General features: G+C 32.9%; 1 protein-coding gene across 1 annotated transcript in view; it reads right to left on the minus strand.

Moving 5' to 3' along the window:
* PCLO (piccolo presynaptic cytomatrix protein) overlaps window positions 1-15345 on the minus strand; it is a 363526-nt gene that overhangs the window by 76532 nt on the left and 271649 nt on the right. Inside the window, exons 11-14 of the mRNA XM_060020341.1 lie at window positions 10853-10961; window positions 10247-10314; window positions 8963-9177; window positions 2915-2965 (exon numbers count right to left, since the gene is read on the minus strand). Of these exons, the coding sequence (XP_059876324.1) occupies window positions 2915-2965; window positions 8963-9177; window positions 10247-10314; window positions 10853-10961 (443 nt within the window). The remainder of the gene's footprint in view (window positions 1-2914; window positions 2966-8962; window positions 9178-10246; window positions 10315-10852; window positions 10962-15345) is intronic.

Here is a 15345-nt window from a genome sequence, read left to right on the forward strand (position 1 = left end):
ACTAGTAAATGTGCTGTTCATTCTTTCTACGGTGAAAGTTCTGGCCTGTCAAAAATTCATTTAGGATAATCACACAGTGAATGCTAGTTCCATTTTTAAACTAAATTTGTACTCTTAGGAAAATCAGAAATGTTAACATTCATAAATACAATTGGCAGAATTTTGAAAATAGATTAACTAATTGATGGATTTATTAGAAAATATCTTTTGCATTTCATCAAGTAATTAGCAGTGGGTGGAAACATTATTTAAAGACAAAGATGTTAGTACTGAATTGTAAGAATATTTAAGAATGTGTAGATTTTATCCCTTCCTATATTACATTAGCTGATAAACCTATAGCTATTCTTTCTGTGCGTGCTTTCTTAATAGTGATGCTAAGAAAATGAAATATTGTTCTTTAATTTTAGAAGCTGAAGAGAAAAGAAGAGGCACTGTCTCATAGATGCTTAATGGCTGTTGTAAAACTGTCACTGAATAGTAAAAGACTTGCAATTCAAATTAATATTTGAGAAGCCTGCATGATTCAAAATAATCAAATTAACTAATTTTTCACCATTAAAAATGAAAGATTCTTTTGGCATCATTTAGAATAAGACAATTCTGTTTGTTGCTCTTTCTGTTTATCAAATAACAGAAGGGAAGGGATCTATATTTTGAAAAAGAAAATCCATAAATAAAAAATGAATGTATTTTTTATAATCATACAAAACAGATATGCTATGTTTATGTTGAAAATGGAATAATTTAGATGAGATAATCTTCATGTTAATGATTAAAATAATTTCCTAATTTCAGCATAATCTTGATCTGGTTATGTTTTGTGGCAGAAAACAAATCTTTGCTTTCCTCAGTACAGAAAGGCCCAGAGTCTCTCTGACTATCATGGAAGCAATATGAAACATGAAACAAAGGGCTGTGAAGGAAGAGGAGAAATGAAAAGTTTAGAACTGCAGTAACTGTGCTCTAATGGAGTACTGAAATAGAAGAATTATTCTGCAATTAATTTCACTGAGGTTTAGAATGGCTTCCAAATCTTTAAGGAGAAATTCTTTTCAATTTTCTCCTTTCTCTGCTAGCCTGAAAGTCCACTTTTAACTGGTAAGGCAGTAAAATCATTTCTTATTGAAACTGAGATTTGCAGGCTACCCTAAGAGAGTGCTTTCCAAAATGTACTCTGTAAATTTGGTGCCTTAGAGAACACTTAGAGTTGCTTGGAGGTTACATCTGAGAGAGAATGAGATGCCCCCAGTAACCCTCAACCAGAGCTACGCCATGCTGGTAATTCATTGTTTGGGTGTTTACATAAGGTTTCATTTGGAATAAGGTTTTGCTAAAAGACAAAAGATAAAACGTAAAAAATTGAAATCACTGTCATAAGAAAATATCCCCCCCCGCCAAAAAAGGAAAAGAAAAGAAAATAACCTGGGTGTGAAGACGGAAAATTATTAGAGTAAATTTCCACTATAGAATTAAATATAACGACTGAAGGGAAAGGAAAATAAAATAAGGACAAATAAAAACAACAAGCCAAAAAGAAACAGCACATATTGGCCCATGAGCAAGAAGTTTAAAAAAATGAGCAGAGAGAAGGAGATATTATGAATGAGAACACATAGCATTTTCTGCGCTGCATGTGAAATGAAGAAAGATCAGGTCTGTTTTTCTAGAAGTGGGAAATAGCAGCGATACAGCAAGATCAAGAGCACACAGGTGATCCCGACTCCATCCTGCTGGGTCCTTCTTACTAAGGTGCCCACGTTCTGCACTCTTTCTCCATTTCCACTCTCATACTGCGCTTCTGCTTCAATCAGAGTGTACCTAGATAACACTTAATTGATTTCTTTGTCTTTGTGTCCTACCCTTCATAATACTTTCTAGAGGCCAAGGCTCTATGAATTTTCTATCACATATTGCTTTGAATTAGCCTCTCCCTCACTCGAAAATGTTTATTTCCTGATCACTCTATTATGTCATGGCTAACATCCCTTGGCTTCTGTTCAAGGTTCTCTTAATTTAGTCTCAACTTACCTCTACAGGAACATTTTCCTGCAGCAAAGCAGATCTGTTCCTTTCACTACCCTCTGGCAGAAGAATGTTCCCTTGTACCATTTCTTCCAGGAAAACACTCCCCCTTTCTCTATGCTTACCCTCAAATTAGTTCAAATCTGTTACACTTTGTGAAAATGTACTGTAGATGCAACTAAGACTCACTGTTCTCTTTCCCTTATCTGAAATGTACTATCTTCAAATAGTTATTATTTGGTATTGTGTTAACTCTTTCCACATGACATTTCTTATCTACACTAAATTACTTTTTGGTACCATCTAAAGTACAGTTTTTCTAACATTTTTGAATTTGCCCATGTACAATGCAATATAAACACAGAAACACACATACAAAACTAAAAAAGATAGTGATTTACACTATTTTCTTCTATTTTCCTGGTCAAAATACTCTCAATTGATTTGATAAATTACAGATTGGTTATGACCCCCAATATGAAAAACACTGCTCTAAAAGAACTGCTGAGCAATTATTTGACAATTATTGATCAGAGGAAGAAAAGAGGACAGCATTAGACGCATGAAACTCTTAAAGAGAAACCTTCAAATTTCCCGGAGAATCTGTCATGTTTGAAACACTTTCAACATGTATGAAGTAACCGAGGCATAATACATTTATACTGTTATCAGGCAGACTTTGAAGTATAGTATTCCACAGATATCGTTAGATTTAATAAAACATGTATTTGTGTTAAAATACTTTTCTGTAAAATTGTATTTTTTCATTATACATCTACATATGTTATAAAACAGGAAAGGTTCTAATAATGCTTACAATTTCAATAGACCAGTGGGAAAAAGAGCCACAAAAGATGGTATAGCAATGATCTTTTAAAAACTTTCATACCTGAATTTCCCCCGTAATTGGATGAGAGACAACCTTTGTTGCATCAGTAGGCTGCAATATCAAAACACAGATTAATGGATAAACCTTTCATAGGATTTACCATTTCAACTTCCTTCTGAATTAATTTCTGTTGGTCAGAGCACACCCTGCCTGGAGAACACATTTCATCCATTTGGCTGCTCCAGATTAGGGTGTCTACTTACACTTCCCAACACATGTTTAAGCTTATAAATACATAAATCCCTTTTTCATTTTGTGAAGCCTGTTTTGAGGCTATAATTTTATACCTGCAGTAATCTACGTTCAATTACCTAAGAAATGGAACAACTTTGGTTGAAAGTATTCAATTTAAATATGAACAGATTTTAAATATCTATAAGAGAATGAAAATGGTACTGTTTTCATTCAACTGCCTAGGAGCCCAGAAGTTATAAAAGTCCATCCGTATATTCCTTTGTTGGGTTCTCAGCCTATTCCTACTCTATTCTAGAGTGGAACACCCAGGCAATCACTTCTTAGTATTTCATACTCCTTTAATTAAAATTCCATCCCAGTCTATATAAGTTCTCATCTCCTTAATAATTTCCTTATGTCAGTAAAGCCTTAAAAACCGTTAGGACTGTGATCTGGTAAAGTGATTCATTCTGCTGATTAAGTGACTAATTGCTGAATTGTTACATTTCAATAGAATGTACAAATCTGTACCGAAAAAGAGATGCTGTTCCTGACTAGATCTATAATAGAATTTCAGGCAACGTGGCATCACTATAGGGAAATATTTACTAAAATGGAGGCAAGCTTGCTACCCTACAAATAAGGTCCTGTCTCCCTATATATACATAATATTGGTTTTATTTTCATAATTAACGAGAAAAGGAGAAATTCATAATACTTAGGTGTATATACTTCTGCTACCTTTTCTTTTATAAATTTATGCTAGAAATGAGAGCAATCAAAGAAGACAGCTATATTCCAGGTCTTGTTCTGTGAAATAAGAATAAAAATAATGTAATCATTGGTAAAGTTATGGAGTAAGGGTTAAATTTTCTAAGCCATATATCCTTTATTAGTTCAGCTCTTTTATAAGAAACTATGCTCTGGCTGCAAAGGATAAACTGCTAGGTAATGAACCATTATATTTACTTAATAATTATTTTACTGTTTAAATTTTAAGAGAAAGAAACTGAATCTAGAAAAAGGACCACACAACTTCCTCAAACTATTTCTATCTCAATTAAAGAAGGGGAGTTTCCTAAAACCAGATATCCTTGCATCTCAGTTAGGAACGTTGGGGAATAACTAGAGATAAAAAGTCAAAAATAAGACCAGAAAAAAAAGAAGAATAATGATAATGTATTTTGTTTTGATTTATTTTTGACAGTTGTAACTCATTTGACATATGATTGTGCAAACATAGCTAGATTCAACACAGAGAATAAATGTATGGACCATCTTTAAATGTTCTGGGGTATGGCAGTGAACTCATAAGAGCACAGAAGGATGTTGTAATATCTGTTGTACAGTGGGCAAACTACCAGCTCCAGATAATTACAGTTTAAGATTAGAGACAAGTATTTCTTTTCGATAATGTCATACCTTTGTGAGGCTGGTTTGTGATGACTGTGGTGATAAAAAAAAATGTACTGCAAGAAAATCAGTGAGATCAGTGTGGAACAGGAAATGAGAATGTCAGTGTCCAAACCAATTCCACCATTTGAGTAGCTGTGCAGTGCCCATCAGGCACATACCCCACTGATACATAATTTGAATTATTAACAATGAAATAAATATATTATTTTTATTTCATTTTATGGGTATTATTTTTTCCAATGGTTACTAAGACGTTAGGGTATAAATACTAGTTAAATTGTTAGGACCTAACTACATAATAAATTAAATTGTTTTATGTATTTCTTTGGGCATAAGGGCATCATGAAAAAATTACTGAGATGTTGTGTGCCATGATAGAAAAGTTTGGGAAAGCAAGAACCTATTTCATTAGAACACTTAAAACTAGTAAGCACTTAGCTCAATTATTTATTTATACCATGACTTGGAAGAAATTATTCAGATTTTAAAGATAAAATGAAAAAAGTCTGATTAGATTTCAGACATAAAAGACCTTGAGGCAGTAAACTAAAAATTTTGAAGACAAAAATTCATATTGAATTAGTAAGCAAAATAATAAAAAGTCTTATATACATAACATTTAACTTAAACATATATCTAAATAGATTCATATTTTACTTACATTTACTCAGAAGTAATCACTTAAACTAGAGTATTAATAGATTAATAATTACTTATGAATAATCATTCAAAATGTTTAATAGATGGTGCTCTAAATATCTAAATGTATAATTATGCTATGATTTAAATTTTTAGTTTTAATACATTCTATTACATTAATGTTTTATTATTTAATATATAGTTAGCCTCATACCTAGTAAAAACAAAAGGATGTTAAAACTATAATTTTCTAAATTAACTGAAGAACATATGCTATATTTTTAAATATTATATTACCTGACTCAGGAACATGTGAGTTTTAGACAACTGCTTGATATTTCTCTAATCTCTCAATATCAATTTTCTTAACATTGCAGAATTTAGAGAACAAATAAAAGTATTGCTTTTTATGCATACTACACGTTGACTGGCCAAGAAATATCGTTAAATTCATTCATTCATTCAGCAAAAATGTTTTAAGAAATTCAGTACCAGCTAAATGTTGATGATAACCCCCCCAAAAGATGAATAGGTGGTAGTACCTTTCTTCAAGAGTGTTAACAACTATTGACTATACATTTCTATATATATATAAAATCTCAAAAATAACCAGATTTGATTATTATTACTACTAATAAGAGTTAAAAAGGAATATACCAACGCTGTCCAGTAGAATATAATGTGAGCCACACAGGTTATTTGAAATATTCTAGTAGTAACATTAAAAATATAAAAATAAATGGGTGAAATGAATTTTTACTGACATATTTTATTTGATCCAAATCATTGAAAATATTATCATTTCACGATGAAATCAATATAAAAGTTGTAATGAGCTATTTTACATTCTTTTTTTATACTAAGTCTTTGAAATTTGCTGTGTAATTCACTTTTACAGCATATCTCAATTAGGACTAGCCACATTTCAAGAGCTCAGCTGTCACATGTGGCTAGCAGCTACTGTCAGGGACAGCGCAGCTCTATAACTCTTTATCTTAGCAAAACTTCTATAAAAACTACATAGGCCACATTCCTGGCACAGAAAAGAATGACCACATATCATAAAACCTGCTCATATTATTTCCTTGATGTTTGTCCTACAATACCTGTTTTCATCTTCTACTCATTACCAAAAAAGTTAACATATTACAAAACAATTATATTTTGTACCCCCATAATATTACAGAGACTCACAGGTGCCACTGACGTTTTAATTTAATTTTAATTTATTCTGTTACGGTCTATGCAAGCTACTCTACCATGCACTTAGGGAGCTAGAAGAAGCAAGAAATGGTTCTTGGTTCTCAATGAGTTTGCAGCCCATTTGGGAGGATAAAATAAGGAGACAAGTAATTATAATCAAGATACAAATTGTCTTAGGAGGTACATAAAGCATCTGGCACTTTGGATGGAGGGAAGGAGGAAGGAAGGATAACTTCTGACTTAAGGAAGGATTAGAATACGGAAAGACGTTGTGGAGGAAGGCTTCCTGTTATTTTATTTTCACTTATCACTGGCTCTTTATTTTCCACAGATTGTAAAAGCCATACATGGCATGTAATGTCTTCCAGTTTACAATCATCTAGGCTTCTCCTCTATTTCTTACCCCTATATCTTTTGTACACCTATGTCCTAAGCAGACAATTTTCTGTTTCTGAGATTTTCTTCATGCTGCATTCTCTTCTTTGGATGTTGGTTCCTTTCTCCCCTTTACCAAACCAGTTCATTAGCTAAATGCCAGCTTTTCTAACCCCACTCTCCTAAGAGTGCTCCGTGTACTTCTTAATGACCACCAACATTACAGCTTTACTAAATTTGTTTATATATCCTCTTCATCTATATGTAGATCAGCACTTTTCAAATTACAAGGGGCACCACACTCACTTGGAGAACTTATTAAAACCCAGGTTGCTTGGTCCCATCCCTGGGGTCTCTGATTCAGAAGGCCTAGGGTGGGATCAAGAGTCTGCATTTTTAACAAGTTCCTAGATGATGCTGGTGCTGTTAGACTGGGAGCACGCTTTAAGAACCACTCATCTACGTAGTATACAGGGAAGGATTTTACCCCTCCTTGTATCTTGGGTACCAATTATGACCCGTGACACTGAGGTGGCATCCAAAAACGTCTGTGGAAAGTAGGAATGAGTTTAAAACCCTAATAAATAGAGTACTTATTAGCAAGGCTATTGTAAAGATCTGACAACATTAAGCTTATGGTGATAATCTTCTAAGGAAAACCATTGACCAGGCTCTCTTAGAATGAGCAGGACAGGGTCTTAGACAGAGGTAGAGAAGCTGACATTCCTGGGAGCAGGGCTTCATTTTTGACAGGACAGTGATCCAATCAGAACATGGTGTCACAGATCAGATAGTTGTAGGGTAGTTTAAGAGGAAGGAAAAGAGACTGGTGAGTGGAGTGACCAGCAGTGAGTGCAATACTGTTGGCCAAAAAAATAATGCTTAGCTAAAGAAGTTGGCAAGTTCAGAGAACATAAAAAATTATTAAAGACTTATTAAAAAAGTAAAATTCACAGGATTAAGATTCAGTGAATGAAGATAAAAGAAGAGGCAAATGTCGTACGTTTGTACTTAATTTTCTGGGAGGATGGTGATGTCAAATGCTGAAATAAAAAATATCTGGATGACAGACTTATAGAACTACAATGTGCTTGGTGTGAAAACTTTGCTAGCCAAGTCTGTCATGTCTTTAGTTCTACTGTGTGGAGATACTGAGAAAGGAATCAGAAATGGTATCAGTGTGTAACTCCAGAGACAGGGTGCCTCCACGAGGTAATTCTTCAAAATTAACACATGTGGTAAAATACAGTTGTGTTAAAATTTATTTTGAAATTGAGTCGATCCTTGAACTTATTCCTCACAAAACCTTACTATACTTAGTTTGAAACAAGTCATTTTATGATGCAATGCTTAAGATCATCCTACCATTCTTTTTTGCTTCTGAATAAAAGGGTTTTTTTTAGTGACATCTGCTGTGTTTTTACACTTAGTAGAAAAAACTTTATTTTCTGAAGTCTAGTCAACTTATCCAACCACAGCCTGTCCTTCCTATATATCTCAACATATAAAGAAAAAATCTTATTTGTGGTTAAACAAACAAACAAAAAACCTTTTTAAATGTATTTATCAACCATGAAGAGAGTTTCTCTATTAATAATCAAATCTATGGGGGAAAATCACAAATTGTCTATATTATCATCTGATTTTATAAAGTTAAAAAATTAATTCATGTTTTCTTTTAATTCCCCAGTAACTCCAAAATAATAATGTTAGAAACGTTTGTTCTAAATGAAGAGCTGCATCAAGAGAAAATTTATTACTACGGAATTCGGGATAAATTTCAAAATGGCAATACTATATTACTGGCTTTCCTTCTTTCTTGTTGTCCTAAATTATCATCATTTCTTTGTCCGTTTTACCTTCTACTTAAGTTACAAAATCTATTGTAATGTATATCTTGTGTTTCCAAAAAGATACAAAGATATATTTGATATACAGAGGCTCAGATTTGTGTAACAACAACAAAGAAAAAGACCATGAAGCATTAGAGACATTTTTCAAGTTCCCCATAATAATAACTGCTACAATATTTTAAGAGATGTAGAAATACATCATTCTGATACATCCTGATCAGTTATAAACTCAGAAATGGAAACATTTTTTGTTTGTTTCAGTAGATCATTAGGAAAGGAGAAATCACATGAAAAACACCTTAGGAAATAATATTGTATTTCCTATCTCCTAGTCTGAATAAGGAGCTAGAAAATAAGTAACTTGGAGGTTGCATTGGACACTTCTCACCTTGCTGCTGCTGTGTTTCTTTTTGCTCACTGAGGGTGACCCTGGTTGCCCAGGGCTGGGAACAGAACTGGATCCTGCTGATGTAGGACCTGAATGAACGTGAGATCCTTTTTCAACGACGGACGACAGAACCAGTGGTGACTGCTGTAGCGAGACCTTCTGGAGCTCTGCAGCCAACTGCTTAGGATCAACCCCTGGGGATTTTGCTTTATCCACTGCAACAAAATGAAATGGCTTCACACAGTCTCAGTTTCATAGGTACTTAATACCATGGAACTTATCTGAGTTCTAGATAACAAAGTCATCTAGAACTTATAAAAGTTTTACAGTTACTTATAAAACAAGCTAAATTAAAAAAATACATGCAATTGTACCTTTATGAATCTATTTTTAAAGAAGTCTGGAAGGTTCAGAGAAAAGTGAAAGAATACTAAATTACAAAGGAAAATGGAGGTTCCTATTATATCTTCAGAAAAATGTTTTTAAATGTTTTATATAGAGAATTCTATGCATGATAAAATATTGTTTTACTCACTGGCATTTAATTTGCATGACTGGCTGTTTTTCCTTCTTGAAACCTTATATATCTATTTCTCTAAGCGAGAAATTTCAAAGAACATATTTACATTTACAGATGTATGAAAATTTCTATAGGCCTTGGCCTGTTCTGTTCAGTGCAGTGACCCAGCCTCTTAGAAATGCTGACTACAACATAGGAAGTGCCCAATAAATATTTGTTGAACAAAGCTATAGTGAAACTTTTAGTCTTATAAGTGATTTAAATGTATAGACTGTATTTGTTATCTAAGAGATAAATCTACCTCATCATGTAGTTATGAAATTATATGTTGAATTTTATTTATCATAAAAGGCAATCAAAAGGTTTAGGAGTAAGTGTTCCAAAATCAACTGCTAAAAAAGAACCAGTATCATCTAAAAATTATATAGGACCCCAAACAAATGGCTCCATGGATTACTTTCATACAGTGAATTTAATTTTAAAGAATTAAAAATATAAACTCTCACAGTAAGAATTTCATATGAATTTCTTTAATGGGTCTAACATGTAAATATGTGTCTTCCTAGAACGCTAAAAGTGTAGTTACAATGCTTTTGATTTTCTTTATGATTACATAAATATATAAACATGTCTATAAATTTATTTTTGCCTATATCTATGTATATGTCTATGTCTTCATCTACAGCTACATCTGCCTCTACAATTACTCCTCCATTTAAATCTACATCTTTACCCACAGTTGGAAGCAGACTGCTTTCACTTACCAGCTTTTGGTGGTTCATGAAGTTCTAGGTGCTGGGGATTTTCAGAATCTGATAGCATACTGAGGTCCCTAAAAATTAAAACAAAACAAAAAAAATTAAGAAAGCAACTGAGGAAGTCTGAGACAAAAGGCCTTTTTTCCCAACTATGCTGAATATATTTTTTCAGTAGGTAAATGAGAAGTGGTTAATGATATAAAGCAATTTCAAAGCATGCTCACCCTTCTAACCAAATCTATATTTGCAATGCTGTTAAAAGTCAGCTGATAAAAATGATTATTTAAGGTGAAATCTTTATGGATTAAATATAAGTTCATTTTGAAATACTGTACACATCCATGAAATCTAAATGGGTTTAGGCTTTCATTTAAATGACGCATGTTTCAATAAAAGCATGAAAGGGGACATAATCAGAAACAAAATTAGCTGGATTCTTTCTATGCTTTAGACTTTGATTCTGAACACAAGAAATCTATAAAACTTGTATTCACTTCATGTTCTAATTACAGGAAATCTTGCTGACTGGCAAAGGTTCCACCTTAACAATTTTAAATTAAAAGAGACATGAATAGCCAAAAAATGGAAACAAAAAGATGGGGAAAAACTCACAGTCTTACACATATTTCTGCTTCCCCACTTTGCTGACTAATGATACTCTGCACTTCTTCATATGTTTTGGAAGTTAAAGGAATTCCATTCCATTCCAATACTTGCATGCCTACAAAGACAAATTCAAGTATAAAATAAAAAAGGTGTGCTGTCTCATCTGGGTCCACAAGGCACAGAAGACATTGCTTTGCATGTAAAAACCAACTCAGCACACCATTTCAGAGAACATCAGTTCAAAGTTCTCTGGAACATTAATATCAAAATCATATGAAGTTTGATTTCATCAACTTACCTGAACATATAAAATATGTCAAACAGAACATGCAAAACGTTGCTCTTGAAAATCTATTAAATAGTATCAAACACATGCATTTTGTTCACACTGCTTTAAAGAAAACATTCTTGACTGTATACTGCTTAAACCAATTTTGTGTGGGAAAAAAATAATTGCAACCACCAATATAATTTTTCCACGGGCAATGAGCAACTAGAAGAGTGTAAACTTCCATTCTATTGCAGAATAAGAGTGGTAGAAAAAAGTCATTAGGATTTTGTTGCGAAGCTCCCTTTAAGAAATTGTTACAGCTTCAACTTTGCTCAGATAAAAAAGATTCCCATGGTGTGTGTTTTTCTTTGCTGCATGCAAGACAGTCCTGAGTAGAAGCAGCAGAAATGTTATACAGAGGGCAGCGTCATGGGTGTGTGTGTGGCCTGTGCAATAGTATGCCCTGTGCTCAGAAGGGCCCCATGTTTGGTTTAATGCTTTGCTACTGCCATCTTGAAATTCTTAACACTGTTTGAACAAAGAGTCCTATATTTTTATTTTGCACTGGGTCCCATAAATTATGTTGCTGGACTGATTACAGAGCATTTCATGTTTCCTCTCTTCCTAGAAAGGTAATTTTCATACAAAAAAGTAGTAACATAATTAGTATTTCAATATTTTACATTTAGTATTTTTGTCCATTTTATATGAGCTGTCAAATAATTTTGGGAACGTATTTGGCACAAATCACATGGTCCTAATATGTAGCTATGTGGGCTAGATATAAATTCGATGAAGCCATCCAGAGTTATAGTGCCCAGATATTTGTGAATGCTACCAGCTTTACCTGAGAAAAAAATACCTGTATGCCATGACTAGGTTATAATTTAAATAAAAAGAAATACTTGTTGAACAATTAGGTTTTCAATGAGCTTCACAGATGCCAATGTGAAATTCCCTATTACTCACTATTGGCTTCCATGGGAAATTCTCAACATGGCATGACTGGGTCTTTAAAAGTTTTAATGATTTTGATATACATTGGAAAGCATATTACCAGTTGCAAACAAGTAAGGGAAGTTCTTTTACTATTGGGAAATGGCAAAAGAAGTCCATAAAAATGCCCACAATAACACAAACAAGAATGACTTTTCTATAACTTACTCCAAGAAAACTTTATCTTCAGATGGGCCTTAGGTTTATTTCAACAATCCCAGGCTGTTGTACACATAAAATGAGAAAATTACATAAAAGACAGTGATAATACCACTAAAGAAAAATTTAGAGCTGAAAGAGGAAAAGCACACTGAAAAACACACTTTTTCTTAGTCACAAGAAAGAGTACATTTATGAACAGATGATTCTGAATTGAAACAAATTAATAGTGCTATAATTCAGAAATTGCATTGTCACTTTTCTGCAGGAGCAAATTCTATGAAAGGAAATAGCTGCATAATCTTCATGCTTCTTCTGTTGAATTTACCTGTCCATTTTTCACATCTTAAAGGGGCAAATTTATAAAACATATTTATCCAGTGAAATGAATAAATGCTTCTAGTTGTAAACAGGAAAACTATTTAGACACATTAATAAAACCGATGAAAAATACAGATAACTAGGATCTTAACCTAGATATATACCTGAGATCATGAACTACACGATTTACTCTGTCCTAAGATATACCAGCTGAACTTCTTTTCCCCTTACTGAGTTTCCCACTAGCACTGGGGCAGTACTGCAGTTCAAAAGATTTTGCCGGTTCTTTTATCCTTTTATTTTTGGTTTCAATGGTGAGTATGCGATCTATAGGGAATGTTACTTGAACACAGTTCCCTTTCCTCTGCCTCTCCAACTTCCTACAAATCCTACAAGAACCACAGTAAAATAACCAAGTGAATATACAAACTACTTTTAAATTCATAATATGGCTTTTAGTCATTGTGAGAATTAAGTACTGTTAAGTATGTGTCTTCAAATATGATATCTTTGAAAATACTTTAATTGTAAAATCCTATAAACTATTTTAAAATGCATGCAGAGATTGTTTGAAGAAACTTTTGACTCTGATTTTGGTTTAGAAATAATTCCCAGAACACAGTGAACACATGAATGGTTTTATCTATTATTTAGCATTATGAGCAAACACATTTTCTTCATGTTGAAATTATATCAACATGTATGTTAACCAGTTGTTCAAGTTTGAGATTGCATAGATACTTCAATTATATCCCTAGAAAGTGCCTCTTCTAATAACTTTTAATAGGAAAACTAAGATAATATGAATTTTTTTGAATGTGCAACAGTCATGATAGAATTAGCTGCTCAAAGTCTTACACCTAATAGGTTATTAAAAACTGAAGAAAGACAATAATCAGGTAATTTTTGAATTCTAAAAACATCAATCACTATAAAACATTCTCAAATATGTGTTTTTATAACTTCTGGGATTACTGAATTTCATATGTTTCTCAAATTGGCAAAAGCTATTCTTATCTTTACAATTCAGAAGTTCATGTATGTTATTTCTCTGTCTATAATATTTACCATTACTGCAAAAACATCTTCTGTATTAAAATTATTGCATTAACAGTCAAAATCTTATAAGTTAATGTATATCCAAACATATATCACACGAAAGCTCATGTCTTTTATTTATTCCACAAATATTTATGTGGCAGGCACTACACAATTCATCACCTTTGTGATGATCCCCACCTATGTATCTACTATTTTATGCTGTTATAAAAATTAATAAAAATGATACTCTACTAGAAAAAGCAGAAGTATCTTGGCAATTCGTAAAATGAAGATTCACAGAGAAGGAAATTCAAAAGTGTTTTAAGTATATGAAGAAAAGCCCAGACTCATTAGACATTAGAAAGTTCAAATCAAAGCAATAATGATGTATTACTTAACGCTCATCATATTGAGGAAAGTTTGAAAGCCAGAAAATACAGCATGTTGACCAGGATATGGGATTTAGGGGACCTTGACTTCAAGAGAGATTATAATTGCTTGGAGGTTTTTTAGCTTTATCCCCACTCTATGATGTGAGAATACTATGACTGTTAGGATGAGAAAAAACAACTGCTCATTTACAATTTATAAACATGTAATTATTTTAATGGGAATGCAGACAAATGCAACCACTCTGGAGTGCAGTGTGGCAGAACGTCGTTAAATTAAGCATATGTACACCCTAGGACCCAGAAATCTTCTTGACTTTCTATTTGTGTGGAGGTGGTAGTATCAGGAAAAATGGACAACGAGAGCTTATTAAATACTCATGATGGAAACGCTTTGCAATTTTAGGAAAGAGACCATACCAGGTGTTAACACCAAAGGGCAGATCCATCTTAAAATCATCTGCCGAGTAAAAACAAGTGAGAAACAGGATCTGATCTATAGGGCAATGACATTTATGTTCATTAAAATGATATTCACACATACTAACATTATATATCATACAAATAAACAACAGACCATTACATAAATTATCATGGTTTTTCATGGAGGGAAGAACAGATAGGAAAAGAAAGTGAGATAAAAAGAAAGAAACGAGTTAATAAATGAATGAATAAACAAACAAGCAAACAGCCCCCCCCACCACACACACAGAGGAGGGGACCTTATGGGAACCAACAGGGCTGCTGTGCTGTGAAATGAGAATTGGATGCAGCTGGGATAAAAAACCCCACAAAACAATTTAAAAATATGCATATAATAAATTATTTATAATTTATTTTTTATCCTTTTTTCCACTGATATTATTAACTATGACTCTAGATTAATTTTCTAAATTTGGACATCTGCTCTCAATAACCCTCTATAAACTAGCAGCAGTAGGAAAAACTCAGCTGAACTGGTTATCTGCCCTGGCTTTCTAAATAGCAAACAAACCCTGCAAGTGATTTTCAGGAGTCCAATACATTGTCCCCAACAGTTATACTAATTACTCATTCATTTTCAAGTTAGGCAATGTTAGTATAAGAGAAATGCATAGGTAGATGGATTTTATTATTTTTCAAAACTACACTTGAAAATATTTTACAATTTTAGCCTATTTATACATTAATATGAAAGAAAGAAAGAAAGAAAGAAGGGTGGAAAAAAGGAAAGGAAAAAAGAATGGAGGGAGGTAAAGTTAAAAAAATAGTATTTGAGTAGTGTCTTGCTTATTTACAGATTAAAGGAGATGTCCTCAATTATGATAAGATGTTCAATACTG

The sequence above is a fragment of the Delphinus delphis genome, chromosome 9 (assembly GCF_949987515.2).
Source record: "Delphinus delphis chromosome 9, mDelDel1.2, whole genome shotgun sequence".
Classification (NCBI taxonomy): domain Eukaryota; kingdom Metazoa; phylum Chordata; class Mammalia; order Artiodactyla; family Delphinidae; genus Delphinus; species Delphinus delphis.